The 18832-nt window shown below is 49.7% G+C and overlaps 1 protein-coding gene across 4 annotated transcripts in view; it reads right to left on the reverse strand.

Annotated features, from left to right (window-relative positions):
* TRAPPC9 (trafficking protein particle complex 9) overlaps positions 1-18832 on the reverse strand; it is a 715201-nt gene that overhangs the window by 594636 nt on the left and 101733 nt on the right. For all 4 annotated transcript variants that reach the window (XM_017501725.2, XM_017501724.2, XM_037728923.1 and 1 more), the window contains one exon: positions 16523-16666. In XM_017501725.2, the coding sequence (XP_017357214.1) occupies positions 16523-16666 (144 nt within the window). The remainder of the gene's footprint in view (positions 1-16522; positions 16667-18832) is intronic.

The following is an 18832-nucleotide window of genomic DNA, read 5'->3' on the forward strand; positions in this document are numbered from 1 at the left end:
AAAAGAAAAAACAGGAAAGCAAATACACACATACACCCGTTCATTATGGCCAGAGCTGGTATTTTAGCTCTCTATGCGCTGCTATATGAAACTAAGGGACAAAAACTCAAACTTGAAGTCCACAGATACTTCACAATGGGAACAAAATACAACACATGACATTAACATACAACACGTAGGGGCTTCAACCCGACTCCGCATATTTTAGTCTGTTAATCTACATAATAGGAAGCTTGCAATAATTATGGCCAAAATCTACCAAAATTCCAAAATCTAGCAAAAATAATATGTTGTTTTAATACTATTTTATAATTTACTTAAATTCAAAAAATATAAAGGACATATAATAAATATCCAGGATGATACAAGATGATCAGAAAAGCACATCACAATTGAAAACTCACCGTGGGTGAAAAGCCAGCCTGGGGTAGAAAGTGGAGGCGTGGCTCTGGCCCTGTGTGGTCCTGAGCCCGGCAGTGCTCAGCCACGGTCTCGACCCACACTCTCCGAGGATGACTGCTGGGCTGAAGCCCATGGTGTGCACATCAACCTCAGCATTTTTCTTGTCAATGAAAGTGTTTCACTAAATCTTTAACCAAAGGTGATACATTGTTTTGCATTACTTTTCAAACAGATAAGTTTATAAACATGAGAAATCTCACTGGGCCACGTTGTGAATCTAACTTGGGAGATATTACCACCCACAGAGACGGGGCCACGAAAGGACGCAGAAGTCCTCTGGGGTGACTGTGCATTTCACTTCCTAACCAGTCAAAAAGGATGACTGAGGAGGGGAAAGTAGGGAGGCTGGTTTTTCAGAAACAGGCAAAGACCCAGAGCAGGCTGTGGTTAAAAACACCTCACTAGTAATTTCCGCTTGTCAAAGCCTGTATCTCAGACCTGGCGCACACCTCCTGTCCTGGCCTCGTCCCTGCGAAGCACAGACTCCTGGGTCCAGGGCCAGAGATTCCGACTTGATAGGAGTGGGTCCCTGGAACTGGCACTGTAAATTCTGAAGATTTTCTCTAAACATATAAGCACTGTCCCCGAGAACTAAGTCTTAATTGCACAAAATAACCAAATCCACACCCAGCTGAGTATGGAGGGCAGAGGGAGAGAGGAACTAACAGCTGTCTGAGCTTCCCAAGCTGAGACAGAGCAGAAAGAATGATGGAAATGGAACCAGCTTTAATCTTCACACACACCCTGCTATGGTCTGAAAGTCTGTGTCACCCCAAAATTCACATGTTAGACCCTAACTCCCAAGGTGAGGGCATTAGGAGACAGGGCCTTTGCGGGGGGCGATCAGGGCATGTGAGTAGAGTCCTTGTGATGGGAGGTATTCCCTTGTAAAAGAGACCCTAGAAAGACCCCTCGCCCCCACTTCTGCCATGTCTCTGAGCCAGGAAGTGGCCCTCACAGGACCCGAATCTGCTGGCGTCTTGGTCTTGAACTTATAGCCTCCAGAGCTGTGAGAAATAAATGTCCCTTGTTGATAAGCCACCTAGTCTGCAGTATTTTGTTAAATAAACCAACGAAGATGCAACCCAAGACGTGGGTCCTTCTTGTGTTCCTTTTCCAAATGGGGAAAATGAGGTGGGGAGAAGTCACACATGACTTTCCCTTACTGCACAGGGAGTCAACAGACATTTGCTGAGCCTCTGCCACAAGGTACTCCGGGCCACAGAGACTGCGCGGGACATGGCATGCCTGCCCTTCAAGGAGGGAGGCTGGTGGTCGCACCAGGCAGAGAGGGGTGGGCGTTTGGCTCAGACCCCAAGTGTGTAGAAATGGCAGCCATGCTAAGACCCAGGGGGAAGCTGGTCATGCAGAAAAAAAATCAAGTGCAAGGTGCCGGACAAGATATGGAAAGCCAGTTTGTTTTCTCAGAGACATAGAAAGAAGACAAAGCTGGCTGGGGCTGAGTGAATGTGCAGATGACTAGAGAAAGATGAGCAGAAGAACTGAGCAGGAAATATCAGGAGGACCCGGGAGGCTTCCAAAAATAACTTGGCTTTCCTTCCATTTTCTGATACATGTAATGGGAGCCACTGGGGAGGTTTAGGCAGAAAGGTGCTGTGGCATGAAGCCGCAGTCATATCCAGGATGTGCAGAGGCAGTGAAGCCTCCAGGACTTCCTGACATACTACACGTGGGGCCTGACGGCACGGGAGCCACAGTGGCATCAAGGTTTCTGCCCGAGCAGCAGGGCTGGCAGGGGCACCCTGTGCTGAGATGGGAAGCGAAGGTGGGGTGGGCAGGTAGACAGTCAGGCCTGCAGTGCCACAGAAGGAAGAAGTACCAGCACCATGAATGCAAGGACAGTTCCTGAAGCCCCAGGGCCAGGTGAGATCACCCAGCAGAACGGGCAGAAATGGGAGAGCAGGCAGGGCTGAGCAGGCCCTCTGTGTGGGTGCTGAGGCCACCAGGAACAGAGATGGGGTGGAGGTGCTGGGGGCAAATCAGGTAGGACTGAGGTCCCTGGTGAGTGAGGAGAAGTAGCCAGAGCACCTGGCAGTGACCACGACACAAGGAAAGGCAGGGGCCATCAATCCCAATAGCACACCCCCACCGAAAGCTGGAGTGTTCTGAAGGCGGACTGTGTGGAAGTGGCAATGGAAAATGACACCCGCCTGTCTCTACACCCTGAGGCCCCGGGGGCAGAGGAGAAAAACCAGCATGCATTTGAGAGAACAGCAGGGGAGGCAGGCCGAGGAGAGGGCTGCTTCTCAACTCACCGGTAGCTCGGATGGCATTTTGAGTGGGATGGGAATTTACTGCATTTTGCTTCCCTGTCCCTTCCTATACCAAATGCTGGCGACAGGCCCCGGTCACAGTTATGCTAGAAACACTCCCACACATTTCCAAACTCCCCTGCTGAAGAGCCACTCACTCCACATGAGGTTAAGGGAACACGCCGGGAGGAAAAGAGGATGAGGAAACGTGGGAGTCCGCTACCCACAGACCTCGAGTTCCTGCAGTCGCCACGGAAGGGGTCACAGGAGCAAGGAGGTATGGGAAACAGGGCTGGGGTGGAGGCTCCTGGAGATGGACCACCTGGGGCCCGGGCCACTGACAGGATGGAAAGGCACAGAGATGTGGCCACAGTGGACGTCCCGGGAGACTGAGGGGCAGCAGCTGAAGACCCAGGGAAAGCTGGGTACAGCCCTCGGGGTGGGGCAGATGCAAGGGGACAACCCAAAGGGGCTTACGGGACTGGAAGAGCTCAGGAAACAAACACAACCTAGTGTTCAAAGCCAGCTCTGCCACCTCCAAATCTGTATTCAGACATCCAAGGTAGATGGCACCAAATATAAACTGAGCCTTCTACCTAAGGGAGCTGAAACACGTGACACTGACTGCATTGCGTCGGTTGGGGAGATTTAGGGCGCAGAAAGCAGCAGCCAAGCTCGGCTTCTCCCAGGTGCTCCATCTCCACAGCCAGTTTCTCCAGGCCATCCCCAAAGGAACTGCACACCCCTCACACTGTTAGGATTGCGCATAGTACCCAACTGACAGGAGACGACCCACAAATAAATAACTGCAGAAAAGAATTAAAGAGAGCTGCTGCTCCTGTACAGATCCTCCAGCTCCTCCTTGTCCCTTATTATCCGAACGGTTACTCCTAGAACCCTTAAAACACATCCTCTGGAGTCCTGAGGGTCTACTAAAATTAAATGCTCAGCTCAAACACTGCAATTTTACATGCAAAAACCGAGATTTTTTAAGGAGTTACTTTATGGTTTTCTTGTGTTTTTCACTGTCCATTTCACTCTCATTCAGAAAGTCTCACATAATATCAGACCAATATTTTTCTATCCAAGGCGGGGAGAGGGAGGAGGAGAATTATTAGTATCCCTGTCTAACCCATCTAACTAAATCTGTAAGGATGGGCTTGCCAAAGAGAAAACCAAACAAAAAGTTATTTCAGGTGTGAAAATTTCAATCAAATATCAAATATGCCACAGAGAGATGCAAAGAAAATGAATGCTTTTTCTTGATGGGGATTTATCTCCTGCTTCCTAAAAGTAGACTTGAGATTCACACCAGAAATTAAAATCTTCACCACCACGTCCACTCGGCTGAGTTGGAACGACACTTCCCCGCCCCTCGCTGCGGAGCTGAGTCGGCACAGGCTGTGAGGTCTGAGGCAGAGGCACGGGGTGGCATCCGTGCCGGGGCCCGGGGAAGGACAGGTGCCCACGTTGGTGGGCTGGGCAGCATCCCACCTGTAGCTCCTCTGCTCCTCTAGCTCTGGGCCAGCCACATGTGTTTAGCACAGCAGCAAAGGGTGCCAGCCTCTCCTCCAGGAGCTCCCACCATCAGAGCTGGAGGCTGGGAGGTGGGGAGAAGCTGATATGGGCTCCACGCCGTCCCCGTGGGGTCCAGCTCAGCCCTCAGTTCCTGGCTTGTCCTTGCTTCCCTCACTTCACATCCACCTTCCTTTCCCAGCCACCTGCCTGCCTGAGGCCATCTCTACTAAAAATACAAAATTAGCCAGGCATGGTGGCGTATGCCTGTAATCCCAGCTACTCAGGAGGCTGAGGCGGGAGGATCACTGGAACCTGGGAGGTGGAGATGGCAGTAAGCTGAGATTGTGCCATTGCACTCCAGCCTGGACAAGAGTAAAACTGTCTTTAAAAAAAAAAGGCTGACCCAGGAAGCCCCTCCTGATGAAAACTCTCCTGCAAAAAAAGGCAAATGCCTAAGGACCTTCACCACAGTGTTGTCAACAGTACCAAAAACAGCCCGAAAAGCCAGCAAGAAAGAAAACGAAAGAGAAGGATTTCTTATTAATGCATTCAACAGCATGTGAATGCCAAAGTGTGCCCCTAGCTAGCTGCGGGGTGCAGGGCTTCCCTTGGAGGTGACAAAAGTGTTCTAAAGCCGACTGCGGTGAAAGGTACATGCATCTGTGAACATGTCAAAAATCCAAGTACACATTTTAAATGGCATCAAAAGGCACGGGCTCAGGGGAATCACCAGACAGTGGGAGCAAAGCGACACGCGGACCCAGAACCGAGCCTCAACGCAAGTGCCCAGCACACGGGAATCAGAAGCGCACACGGGAATCAGATGCGGGAGGCTCCAGGAGGAGACATGGGAGCTGGGAAAAGGAAGAAAGCGCTGCACAGGGGAAGTGCTGGGCTGAGGGGACACTGTTGACAGAGAGAAAAAGAGGGGAGGAAATGACCCCTGCTTTGAAAACTGGTGACCCTGGCAAGAGAGAGGAGAGGGACATCCGGCAGAGAGGGCCCAAGAGGGCACTCGAGGGCAGGGCACACAGACGACCCCAGCAGAGGTTCTGCTTCGGAGAGCAAAGTGTTTGGCTGGGCTGGGCTGAGGGGCACAACGTGGTAATTATGGCACATCTGTACACGGGGACGCCAGTGGGGTGGGAGAAAAGGAGGCGGCAGGAGGGCGCAGGCAGCACAGAGAGGGTAGGAGGACACGAGCGCCCGTGCCTTGGGCTTTGCAGCCCTTCCGCAACATTCCAATGAGACACTCGCCCTGGTGAGGTCAACATCTGCCCCCTTCCAGCAGCGCCCCTTAAAGCATGGCACTGCACCAAGAATAGGGGTGGGAAAAGGGGAAGGGGAAGAAGACCTGAGGAGGGTAATGGGCTCCCATCATGCCCAGGTAGCCCGTCAATGGCAGCACAGGGTGTCAGGCTGCTGAAGCCACCTCTGCCCAGCCATGCCTCACGCTCACTCGACTATACAGCTACGCGGTCAGCAGATGATTTACGTCCTCCAATTAAGTAACTAAGCCTCGCTCTCATTAAGTAATCCTTCCCGTAACTCCCTTTTCTCAAAATGTCTTTACAATCATGTAACGTAACTGGTTCCCTCTGCCACAAAGTCACGTAGTGCCTTTGGAGGAGCAGTGGGATACGCGGCTGCCTTGGTTAGGAAGATGCGCCTTTCTAGCAAACACGCTGCTAAGGTTTAGAAGTGGAGGCGGTGAATTCTGCTCTGAAAACAACATTTTCTGAAGCAAGAAACTGGCTTCTTTGAAAATAATTGCAGTGATTATTTTTGGTCTCCTGTATTCAGCGACATCTGCTGCCACTTCCACCCTCCATCAAGGTGACTTTGATAGAGACAAGCAGCCAGTGACGAGATGAGCGACCTGCAAGGTGCAATCGTCAGTGACCACCCCAGGCAAGTCCATTAGCATACCAGACGGGGAAGTGACATTTAGACTTCTCCTAAACGGCCATCCATCACATGTGACAAGGACAGTCACAAAGCAGTGCGCAGGTGAATGTCCAAGGGAGGTTGTCCATCCATTTAATGGTATTTCTTCACACCTACTGTGTGCCAGGCCATCCCAGGACAAGGCAGATGAGGTCTGTTGGCCTCCTAGGTTAAGACTGGGAAACGCAAAGCAGGAGGTGTGACACGGAAGAGCCAAGGGACAGTGTGGTCTCCCGGAAAGACGGCACTGGAGGCGAGAGCTCACGGAGAAGTGCACCACTCAAGATCACCCAGGAATGGGTATGTGGGGCTCTGGGGTGGAAAAGGCTTGGCACGTAAGCATTAATGAAGGAAGCCAAAGGAACTGGAATCGGGAGTGGAAGAAAAAGTAAGAGACAAGGTAGGAGAGAGGGCAGAACTGAGGCGGAAACTGCAGGCCACACTGAGTCCCGGGTTTTATTACAGGAGCAACGTAATACAATCCGACTTGCAGTTTAAACAGTGAGTGTGAGGGCTGTCTGGAGAATGAAGCAACAGGAAGCCAGAGTGGAGCCAGGGAGATGGTGGCAAATCAAAAAGAATGAAGGTAGTCAGGGTGAGACAGTGGAAGCAGGCTGGCTGGGCCTCTCCATACTTCCAAGGTGCAGACAGGAGAGGATGGCAGAAAACATGACTCCAGGGCTGGGCCAGAACAACCGCATGGGTGGTCAGGCGAAGGATGAGGAAACAGAGGCGAGAACGGACGGGAGACACAGGCCCACGCTGGTCACTCACTGAGTGCCATTCTCCCTGCACCCCACCAGCCCCACACTACCTGCTCTCCATAGACACAAACAAGGCCAAACCCATTCGGCCCTCCCTAGCCATGGTGCCGTGCCCATGGATTCAACCAACCGAGGACTGAAAATATTTGGGGAAAAAATTGCATCTGTGCTGAACCTGTATAGTTTTTTCTTCTTCTTGTCACTATTCCCTAAACAATGCAGCAGAATAATGATTTATGTAGGTAGCACTGTATGAAGTATTACAAATCAGCTAGAGATGGCTTAAACCATATAGGAGGCTGTGTGCGGTGGCTCACTTCTGTAATTCCAGCACTTTGGGAGGCTGAGGCACGAGGGCTGCTTCAGCCCAGGAGGACAAGACCAGCCTGAGCAACATGGCGAGACCCCATCTCTGCTAAAAATAAAAATAAACACATAAGTAAACTACAGGGGAGGATGTGCATAAGTTATATGCAAATACTTTGCCATTTTATACCAGGGACTTGAGTATCCCTAGGTTTTGGTATCCAAGGGAACCTGGAACCAATGCCCCCCGCCGATACGCAGGGATGACTGTCCTTCCATCGTGCTTACGGTGGGCTGGCATGACCACATAACTCAGTTCTAGCCAATGAGACAGAGAGGTCTGCTAGAGACTCTTAAAAACTTTTGTAATGGCTTGATTGAGATATAATTTGCATACCAGTTGGCCCATTAAAGGGTGCAATTCAGAGGCTTTGAGGATATTCAGAGCTGTGAAACATACTGCTGGAATGGCTTCATCACCTCAACCCTATACATACCCTTTAGCCATCGCCCCCCCTGCCACCCCCCATTCTCCCTTGTCTTAAGAAAGACTAATCCATTTCTGTCCCTATAGTCTATTTTGGTCATTTCAAATCATTGGGATCACACACCATGTGTGTGGAGGTCCGAGCCTGGCTTCGTCCACCTGGCACTGTATTTTCAAGGACCATCCGCATCACAGCATGACACCTGTGTGGCTGCACAGCCCTGTGAGTATTCGCACACACTTTAGGTGGATAAATTGTTTGGCATATGAGTTATCACTCAAAAACTTACTTTATTTTAGGAAGACTTTCGGTTTCCTGCAGGCAAAAGCACGACAGTGGCCATGGGGAGAGAGGCGCTGCCTAGCAACCGTTGTTTGGAAGTTTAAGATGCTTGAACAACCGTAAGGTCTAACAGGAAGTCGGATTCGTGTTGGATACTACAAGATCTGGGATTCTGCACTACTTCTGCTGAACGAGGAACTGACAGTCTAATCTCGATCTACACTTTCAACGACAAGGTGGAGAGGCCACCTTCCCAACACCCTAAGACTGGGCTGAACATCAAATGTGGTGGAAACAGCATGCACTGAACGCCGGTTACACTGGCGCCTGTTCCCTGCCCAGAACACCTCGCAGGGGCACCATCCTTTCCTTCCCCTTGCTCCTCTTCCTCTGTTTCCACCTCCCACCCACCCCTTCCCCAGGTCAGTCAGAGCAGTGCTATGGTTAATTATAATATTATAATACAAAACATAACAGCAGCACATCTTGAAAAAGAATCACGTCCACATCTGACAGCCCTTTGGGGTGATTCTGCTGTTCTTACTTCTCGCTCGGAGTCTTCTTAAGGTAACCTTGAGCAAAAGAACCACTAATGTCTGACTAAGGAGCTGGCGTCCAGGTCCCCCAGAAGGAAAACAGTGCCATCTATACGATAGTTACTAAGCACTTCTTGGCAGCAGACAGACTGTTACGCACTTCAGGTGTGTCACCTCCAATCCTTAGAACAATCCCACAAGGTAGATGCAAAAACCAAGACACAGAGAGGGTTTTCAAGAAAACACCGTCTACCCAGAGGCCTCCAGAAAGACACTGGAGAGCATGCAAACCAAAAGCCTTTAGATCCCAGCAAGACCAAGCCCAGGAAACCACGTGCTATGCAGACCATGTACACTCTAGAGCAAGAGCATCACACTCACTGCCATCGTAACCTGGTAAGGTCATTTCAACAGCAGAAATGCTGTGAAATAAGGCACACTGTTAACACAAGTGCATTCAATCACTGGCCCCTCCCACCAACTGGCACCCCTTCATCGCTCCTCAGTCTTTTCATGGTAGCATTAATATGACGTATTTATAGTATCCTTTTTTTTCTTTGCTTTCCCTTTCTTTTCATAGGTATTGATATGGTATGCATTTTTTTTTTCTTGAGACGGAGCTTCACTCTTGTTGCCCAGGCTGGAGTTCAATGGCCCCATATCAGCTCACTGCAACCTCTGCCTCCTGGGTTCAAGCAATTCTCCTGCCTCAGCCTCCCAAGTAGCTGGGATTACAGGCACGCGCCACCATGACCGGCTAATTTTGTATTTTTAGTATAGACAGGGTTTCTCCATGTTGGTCAGGCTGGTCTCAAACTCCCGGCCTCAGGTGATCCGCCCACCTCGGCCTCCCAAAGTGCTGGGTTGACAGGCATGAGCAACCGTGCCCAGCCATAGTGTGCATCTTTTAACCACACTTCACTCACAGTAGCAGAGCCAATATATGATTGAACCTTTCCTAGGGTTTTTGATCTCAGTCCTTGAAACAGTTTACCCAGCTAATTTTTCCACTTGTTCCCTTTTTAGGTTATTTGATGTCAAAGCCACAAGTCTTTTTGATTTTCCACAGGAACTGGTGTCAGTAACTATAAACTCATCCTGGAACAGCCAATGCATGGATCAGCATCAGGCAGCGGCCCAGATCTGGCCCATAGGCTGCAGTTTGCCAAACCCTGCTGAAAAGCCTGACGAAAGACCATAGCAGGGTCTTTAAAATAGCCAATTAGAAGAAACATCCATTTGACAGCATAGCAGAAGGTGAGTTTAAAGAGGCAGAAAACTTCACTCATTCGGCCAGCATTTAAGGACCTGTGAGGTACCAGATGCTGCTCCAGATATGCATGACAGTTCGTGTCTTTGAGGAGCTTAGAGGTTTGCTGGATGGAGAAACAGGCCAGCAACTCCACAGCCCAGTGTGCTGGATGGAAGCTCTGAGGCAGCAGGCACAGGGCATGGGGAGCTCCCAGAGGGGAGAGCTCAGCATGGCAGGGATGAATTCCTGGATGACGTGACAGTAATGGAAACAGCACGTACAACGGCGGCAGAATAGCAATGCTGTTGTATTTGGAGAACTGTCAAGAATTTAGTATGGCCAAATACAGGGTGAAAGTGGGAGTGGGAAAAGATGAGCCTGGAAATTATAAATCGTGCCATTCTAAACCTTTCACAAAGGAAGGAATCCCTCTGCCCTCTTAAGAGACTCCTGTGCGGTTCACAGAACCAGGCTTGCATGCACAACCCACAAAGCTTCAGAGGACGACAGTTCCGTTTGTCTACTGCTGGAGTGCCATGGAAGCTCTGTGCCCACACACACAGATGGGAAGCCTCAATCAAGATGACCTTGTACCCAGGATCACAAAAGCATCACGGTCATGGTTCCTAAGAGTCCACAAATCATCACAGTAGTACTTCATCTTGGAAAAAATGACCAAAGTCTTGGGGAAGTCAGAGCCTTTCTATGAAAATAATTGCCCTTATAGCATACCTGGGGTCATCTGCACATACTGGAGGGTACACCTGGAGCAGATGTCCCCGGATGATGCTATCTTCCGCTGCACATCACCAGTCCAGCTTTGCAAATGACAGGAAGGCTAGAAAGACCCTCCTCAACCCCAGGGTCATGGTTTCCCATTCTTGGCTGCTCTTGTATTCCAGAGTTTACTTCAATGTAGCAAAAGTTAGAAATGTTAGTTATCCAGCCTGTGAATGGCACCAGGAGCTCTTCAGAAAAAAAAAAAAGGCCATCCAATAAACTATAGTATCTATCACTAAAAACAACAAATTGCCACACAGCACTGCACAGCCCAGCTGTCCAAACAAGAAAATGAAGGCCAGGGAAGATTTAATTATCAATCGGAGGTTATAGTAATTAAAGGCTGAGGTGAGTGGAAAGAACCTTTCAGACCTCCTGACTTTTGTCCTTTCCCCAGACCACTCCAATTAACCAAATAGCAATTTATGCAAGCCTTTCAAGAGACTGTTATTTGTTCAACAGTATCAAGTGCCCCAAGTTCTTCTCCTTTTAAACTGTCTTCAAATAACTAATTAATATGAAATTAATATGACCTCAAATAACCATAAGACACTATCAGCATTTCATGGGAAAACAAATTTTCCTGTCACCTAAAAGCATACAGCCAGGGCCCCATCAATCACAGTGTGCATCCCCTTCCCAGGACAAGGGGGCACTTGACAACTCCAGAGGAAAGGGTTACGCTGCCTTTTCATCAAAAAGAAAACCCAATTTATGTCTAATGGAAATACAGCCCTTACAGAAGCATAGTGATTTTGTTCTCTGTTTTCTCACTGGTAATTAACAATCCACCAAAGAAAAGAAAGAAAAAGATCTTAGAAGTACACCATGATCACAGCTCCTCCTCTCTTTTCCCATAAGCTGCCTGATGTAAAACCCAGCTAAGTCCAGTGGCAGCTCTGTCAGTCATCCAAATGGAGATGATGAATCTCTCCTAACTCACTCTACAAATACCACGGAGAAAAATTCCTACATGACTAATTTGAACTCAGACTTTAAACACATATTCTCCTCCAGTATTTCTGGTAGATCTTGAAAAGAGAAAAAGAAAGAAAAAGAAACTATCTTCAGGATTCCGGCGTGGAAAAGAAATACTGAAGAGAGATAACAGCATGGTGGGGGAGTTCACTAAGGGTCTGGCCATGAAAGCAATGGCCACAAGTGACCACATGAGGGAGACAAGCAGTCCAACAGGCAAGCCACGTCCAACAGGCAAGCCACGTCCAATGGGCAAGCCAAGTCCAACAGGCAAGCCACCACCAACGGGCAAGCCACAGCCAACGGGCAAGCCAAGGCCAACGGGCAAGCCACGGCCAAAGGACAAGCCACGGCCAATGGGCAAGCCACGGCCAATGGGGAAGCCACGGCCAACAGACAAGCCACGGCCAACGGGCAAGCCACGACCAACTCGAAGCCTCTGTCCTCACCTAGGGCTGACGAAGACCACAGGCCACAGTCAGAGATGTCGGTTCAATAAGAGTTCACATTTATGTATTTCACAGGCATATATTGCAAGAGCCTCCAATGTGACCTGTGACAAAACGTCTACTCGAAACTACAGCATACAGATCACCCTTCTTCAAAGATCACATGAGGAGTAAGTGTAACAATCACATGAGAGGCTTAGAAGTAAACGAAGCTTAAAAAATATAAACAGGATAAGGAAAAAAGGAGGAGAAGGCAGAGGTTAAAGCATCAACGAGAACTCTCGCTGTACCTTCCTACAGAGGTTTTCTCTGTCACCTGAAGAAAGACGCTGACTATGAGTTCTGGACAAGAAGGTCAGGGCAGACAGGCAAATGCTCACCCACTACCACTACCAGGCACAGGGATGTTCATCAATGCATGAATGCTATTAACAAAAAAGAAGGCCGGGCGCGGTGGCTCAAGCCTGTAATCCCAGCACTTTGGGAGGCCGAGGCGGGTGGATCACGAGGTCAAGAGATCGAGACCATCTTGGTCAACATGGTGAAACCCCGTCTCTACTAAAAATACAAAAAATCAGCTGGGCATGGTGGCACGTGCCTGTAATCCCAGCGACTCAGGAGGCTGAGGCAGGAGAATTGCCTGAACCCAGGAGGCGGAGGTTGCGGTAAGCCGAGATCGCGCCATTGCACTCCAGCCTGGGTAACAAGAGCGAAACTCCGTCTCAAAAAAAAAAAAAAAAAGAAACATGGCAACAGAACAACTGAGTGCCCTGTGTGCCCATCCACTCTTTCTTCCTGGCTGCCATCTCATGGACACACACGCAAACATCAACCTCCAAGCACATGGGGCTGGCAGACACAATCTACTTCTCAGTGCTGTCACAAAAACAAGACAAGGCCCCACATGTCTGGAGTGGAGACGGTCAGACTCATCAGCCTGACACAAGAGTAGGGTGGGTCACACCAATTCCTGATCCTGCATCCACACTCAGTCATCTCACAAGCACGGAATGCTTCCCATGTCCTGTGGAAACTGCAGGGCACCCACAGGGGAAGCTATGGCCTTAAGAAACACAAACTCCGACAGAAATACACAATGCAGCATACATATACACATATATATACACATACAGTGTACATACACATATATGTCCATTGTAAAAAGAATATGCTTTTTTTTTTTTTTTTTTTTTGAGATGGAGTCTCACTCTGTTGCCCAGGCTGGAGTACAGTGGTGCAATCTTGGCTCACTACAACCTCGGCCTCCCAGGTCCAAGAGATTCTCCTGTCTCAGCCTCCCAAGTAGCTGGGATTACAGGCATGTGCCACCACACCCGGTTAATTTTTGTGTTTTTAGTAGAGATGGGGTTTCACCATGTTGGCCAGGCTGGTCTCGAACCCCTGACCTCAGGTGATCCACCCGTCTCAGCCTCCCACAGTGCTGGGATTACAGTGGTAAACAACCACGCCCAGCCAAGAATGTGCTTTTGAAAAATGCCTGAGGACCCAAGTCAGAATCAACTTTTCCATAGACAGTCACGATTAAGGCAAGGGCTGTAAGGGCTTAGCATCCAGTCTTTGCCAGGTCCAGCTCCAGTAGAGGGCAGGCAGAATGAGGTCTCTCCCATGGAGGGAGACAAGCACTGACCAACTAAATACACAACTGATGACTGAACTGTAACTGTGGTAAGCGCAGGAAGGAAGAGAGCAGAGTCTAGCTAGGGATATGTGAAGGGTTTCAAGGTCCAAGAGGAGCCACATGGTGATGGGGCAGTGTGCGGGGACAGGGGAGGTGCGCCGACCCTGCTGTGGGAAGGAAGGTATGTGCTGAAGAAGCTCAAGATGCAGCAGACGCAGCCGGCGGAGGAGCGACACGGACAGCTCAGGTGAAGGGCGTAAGGCCAGGTTACCACCACTCGCTGGCCATGGGGACTGTGCATGCTGAGACGAGGTGTGTGGGGACATCACCACCAGGGGAGAATGAAATCCTGGCTACTGGGGCAGAGGGACGTGCCATGGGTCAGGGATGGCACCCAAGAGTCTAAACTCCTTCACAAACAGAGTCCAGGTACTGCCTCCTTAGAGCTGCTGGATCTTGAGGAGGTTCAAGAAATCCCAGGGGAGAGGTGGAACAGCCCCCAGGGACTGCGGAGAGCAAAACCTCACTAGAGCATGTAACACCAGACCTCTGCCCAAGCTGCCCTCACTGAGCTGCAGCCTCCCTGGCAGGAGACACAGGTGGCTCTGGGAGCTCTGCCTTGGCCTGCTGCTCCCTCCTGTCACCAAAACGCCAGAGTGCAAATGGGCCATGGAACCACCTTCACTCTGCAGATACAACCATGACTAGCACAGTTCAAATGCAGCCCCAAAAGCAACAGAGACACAACACACGCAGAGGAGAAGCTGTACAGCTGTCACCAGAAGTCCTCAATAGAAAACAACAGCTATTCTACACAGGAGGATGCAAACGGCCACAATAAGTGGTGTGTGCCTTCAGAATCTTGGCAACAAAGAGCTACAGGATCTCACAAAAGAATTCCTTTCTGACAGAGACGGCCATGGAAATCACTATAGAGACATTAATGTTTCCTTTAAAGAATGCTAGCATTTCAACAGGTGCTGCTGAGTAGACAGGCTTTATGAGGATTGCTTAATGTATACTGGGTTTCTTTTTCTTTGGAGACGGGGTTTCCCTCCTGTTGCCCAGGCTGGAGTGCAATGGAGCAACATTGGCTCACTGCAACCTCTGCCTCCCGGGTTCAAGTGATTCTCCCTCATCCGCCTCCTGAGTAGCTGGGATTACAGGGCCTGCCACCACCCCTGGCTAATTTTTTGTATTTTTAGTAGAGATGGGGTTTGGCCATGTTGGCCAGGCTGGTCTTGAACTCCTGATCTCTGGTGATCCGCCCACCTGGGCCTCCCAAAGTGCTCGGATTATGGGTGTGAGCCACCACGCCCAGCCAGAATTAGTGCATTTAAACCTCACAGCCACCCTCCAAGAGGCACACCCCACATAACCCTGGAGCCAGAGCCTCCTCGAAGACAGAGAACAGCCAGGGGAAAGCGGTGGGTGGAGGGATGGAGATAAAGATGTACTGGTTTTAGAAATGTGAAAACAAGAGAAGCGAGAAACTTGGGAGGTGCCGGACATGAGAGTGAGGGCGTGGGGTCCCGCCTGGACAGTAGCAGTGACGGCGCAGCACTGCAGGGGGCAGTAGAGAGCAGCCCAGACCGCCTGCAGGGAGGAGTCGTGTTCCCCAGGGGACAGTGCTGGCTCCCAGAAGCTGTCCTCCACCGGGAAAGGGCCCTTCATCGAGACCCTGTCCCTTCCTGGGAGTGGTGAGAACCCAGGGCCTGGCACAGGGACAGGAAGCCCCGGCCCTCCCATCGCCAGAGATCTCTCTGACGGCTTCCCAGCTGTACAGGCCCCGCTGGGTCAGCAGAGGCCTTGTCTGCTTGCTGAAGAGAACCACATCACCCAGGGTAGGCTGCATGCCACTGCTGGTCAGTGAGCAGGTAGAAAGGCCCACCCCCCACAGAGCAACAGGGGACAAGTCTGCAGACACGGCAGTGCAGAGCTCCCCATGCGGCTGAGGCCTGTGTCGACACAGCACGGAGAGCCAGCGTCTCCCACTGTCCAGTCCTGCCTCCGTCTCTTTCCTTCCACGGGGTCGATCCCATGAGTACTTCCCAATACACTCTGCACATATCAGTCTCCACACAGACAACACTTCCCCGAGAACCCAACCGCCACCGCACACTGCACCAGGGCCAGAGGCACAGGCAGGAAGGCAGGTTTGGGGCGGCTGAGCCCCAAGTGCCTAGGGAAACAGGTCATGACTGAAACTCAAAAAGCAGACAGCACCCAGGAGGAGCGTAAGAGACGCTGAGGGCCAAGAAAGGAGCCCGGGAGAAAGGCAACCTTGAAACAGGCGCAGAGGCGCTGCGTGGTCCCATGAGAGCCAGCACACTCAGACCTCATCTCTGGTTCTGGAAGGGAGGAGGGAGTGACTCAAAGGGACACGAGGGGCCCTGGGGTTCTGCTGATGCCTACCTCTGGTCTGGGTGTTGATTACACGGGTGGCCGCTTGGTGAGAATTCACTCAGCCACATTCCTACAAGTCGTGCACTCCTCTATGTAAATGTTATGCTTTGGCATTTATATTTTATAAAAGGCAGGCTAAGGAAATGAGAGACAACACAGGAGGCTGAGAAGAAGCCAGACAGGCAGAGGGAAAAGCCGTGGAGTGCGGTGACCACAGAGCAGGAGGAGAGGGCGTGAAGGCAGGAGGAGGTGGCACCAGTGTCCCAGAGAAGTGATGTGGAAGGAGGGACCAAGGTACGGAGAAGGGACCTTCTCACCAATGAGGAGCTGGACAACGTCTTCCACCCACTGAAACCCAAGCCCAGGGTTTACATGAACCAGCATCTAAAGTGCTCTCATTCACAGTTCCTTGAAGAAAAGATCATGGTTTGAGCTCACTCACCCTGATCCGACAAGAAGTCCAGCATGGTCTGTAGAAGGAAGGACAGGTGTCTGACAGAGAGGGCAGGGTTCCCCATCCTTCGGGAGGCGTAGACCAATTCATGGAGCAAACGCATCTGGACCGCGGCCCAGCCTCTGTGCGTGCCTGCGATGGAAGTTACAAAACGTCACAAAAGTGCTTGGAGTGGGGGCAGGAAATACAGCTAAGCTAAGTCGTAAAAGTTGGCAATTTGAAGACAAATGCCTCAACTATCAAACTCAACAACCGACAAAAAATATTACATCTGCTTTTAATGACCCTGTAAGAGGACTTTAAAGTTGGCGTGGTTTTCATACAGCAAAAACAGGCATTGCATTATAGTGTCTCTCTTCTGCAAAGACTGATTTCAAAATAGTCCACTTCGAAATAATTATAAGCTTAGAACAAAAGATGATTTTCATATATCTGAGTTATAGGCATACATTTTTTTTCAAGAAAATACTCATATTTAAAGGGCCTTCATTATCAAAAACCAAGAACACTAAATCAAAAATATAGTCTTTCACTAAAATATGAGAAAAATGAAGAAAATTGGAAAGCTAAATTAGAAAAAATTAGAAAAAAAAGTTAAATTCTACAGCTGCTCCCCCCAAAATAGTTTAGCATCTTTGAATTAAAGATGGAGAAATCTGGATACACAAACAATTGAAAAGCATCTTTTCCTCCTTTTTTGAGAGTCAGGGTCTTGCTCTGTCATCCAGGCTGGAGTGTCGTGGTGCAGTCACAGCTCACAGCAGCCTGGACCTCCTGGGCTCAAGCAGTCCAGTCCTCCCATCTCAGCCTCCCAAGTAGCTGGGACTACTGAGTACACACCACCATGCCCAACTAATTTTTTTTTTTTTTTCCTGTAGAGACAGGGTCTCCCCACGTTGCCCAGGCTTGAACTCCTGGCTTGGAGCAGTCCTCCCACCTTGGCCTCTCAAAGTGCTGGGATTACAGGTATGAGCCATTGCTCCTGGCCAATCTGTGTTCTTAACACACACACCCCACCAATGACTCTGATAACCAACCACACTGACTGGCAAATCACTACTCCAGCTGATCCAAAACTTAGACCATGAAAAAACACATAAAGGTCCATTCAAACTCAGACAAAACCGACATGCCCTGAAAGTCCATAATAGCTCACGATAGTCGGTTGGTTCACAAGTATTTATCGAGAACATAATAGTGTGCCAGGCAGGTTCAGGAGCACGAGTAGGGAGAAAAAGTGCCTGCTCTCATGGCATTGGCATTCTTGCGGGAAGAGTCAGGTTGCAGCCCTGGGAAGACAAACGTGCTGGTGGATGCCGGGACAAACACAAACAGTAATAGTGAGGGCGGATGGGGGTGAGTGGAACTGTCAGCCAGGGGAGAGGGGCAAGGAGGTGGGCAAGGAGGTAACAGTGCATGAGATTGGGCACTCGCCTGATGCTGACTGGTGAGCAAACAGAAGAGAAGGGAAGCCTCCTCCCCAGCTCAAACAGCAGGGCCCTTCCTTCTATCCCAACCTTTCTGTTTGCCCACTGATATTTGAAGACGCTGCTCCGAGCGTTCTGCCACTCACGGCCCTTCCTGACCTCTTCTCTCAGCACGCTGCCCTGCACAGCTGACCAGTCCCTCTTCTGTACTTGCACTGCATTTTGCACACATTTCAGCCCACAGGAGTTATCTGACAGGTACCATAAGGTACCCGTAAGCGCATGTATTTGTTTCTCCCATCGATCCTTAATTTCCTTGGGAGGCAGGTTTGTGTCTTATTCATTCAAGTGTCCCTAATGCCTAGCAGGATGCCTCATAACGCCGTTGGTACTTAACACATATGTGGATCAAGACGAAAGGCTGATGAGAGCAAACCCTCGCGTGTTGTAGACACGGATGCTAGTAAGAAGGAGTACATCGCTGTGCACTCCTTCATGATCTGCAATGAAACGCTTCAACAAAAAAATGAATAAAGTAAAAATAAAACCAGCGTGGTCAAATCTTGATAATTATTAATCTGGACAACGGACTCATGATTCTATCCTAATGTGTATATATTTAAAGGATTTCATAATAATTTTTCATTGAAATCATTGGAGCTGACCAAACACACACAAACACACATTTAAAAAACAAACAAAAACACTACTTTATATCTTAGTAGCTCATCTTCTGGAAATCTTTTGGAATATGGCAGGACTTTTCATACAACTGCAGGAAAGGAGAGAAGGACGAGTCTCTGCGATATTCCACACTGTCAAAAGAAGCCAAGACCAAATGCCAAAATGAAGAAGAGATTTTTTTTTAAGA

The sequence above is a fragment of the Cebus imitator genome, unplaced genomic scaffold, assembly GCF_001604975.1.
Source record: "Cebus imitator isolate Cc_AM_T3 unplaced genomic scaffold, Cebus_imitator-1.0 Scaffold284, whole genome shotgun sequence".
In the NCBI taxonomy this organism is placed as follows: domain Eukaryota; kingdom Metazoa; phylum Chordata; class Mammalia; order Primates; family Cebidae; genus Cebus; species Cebus imitator.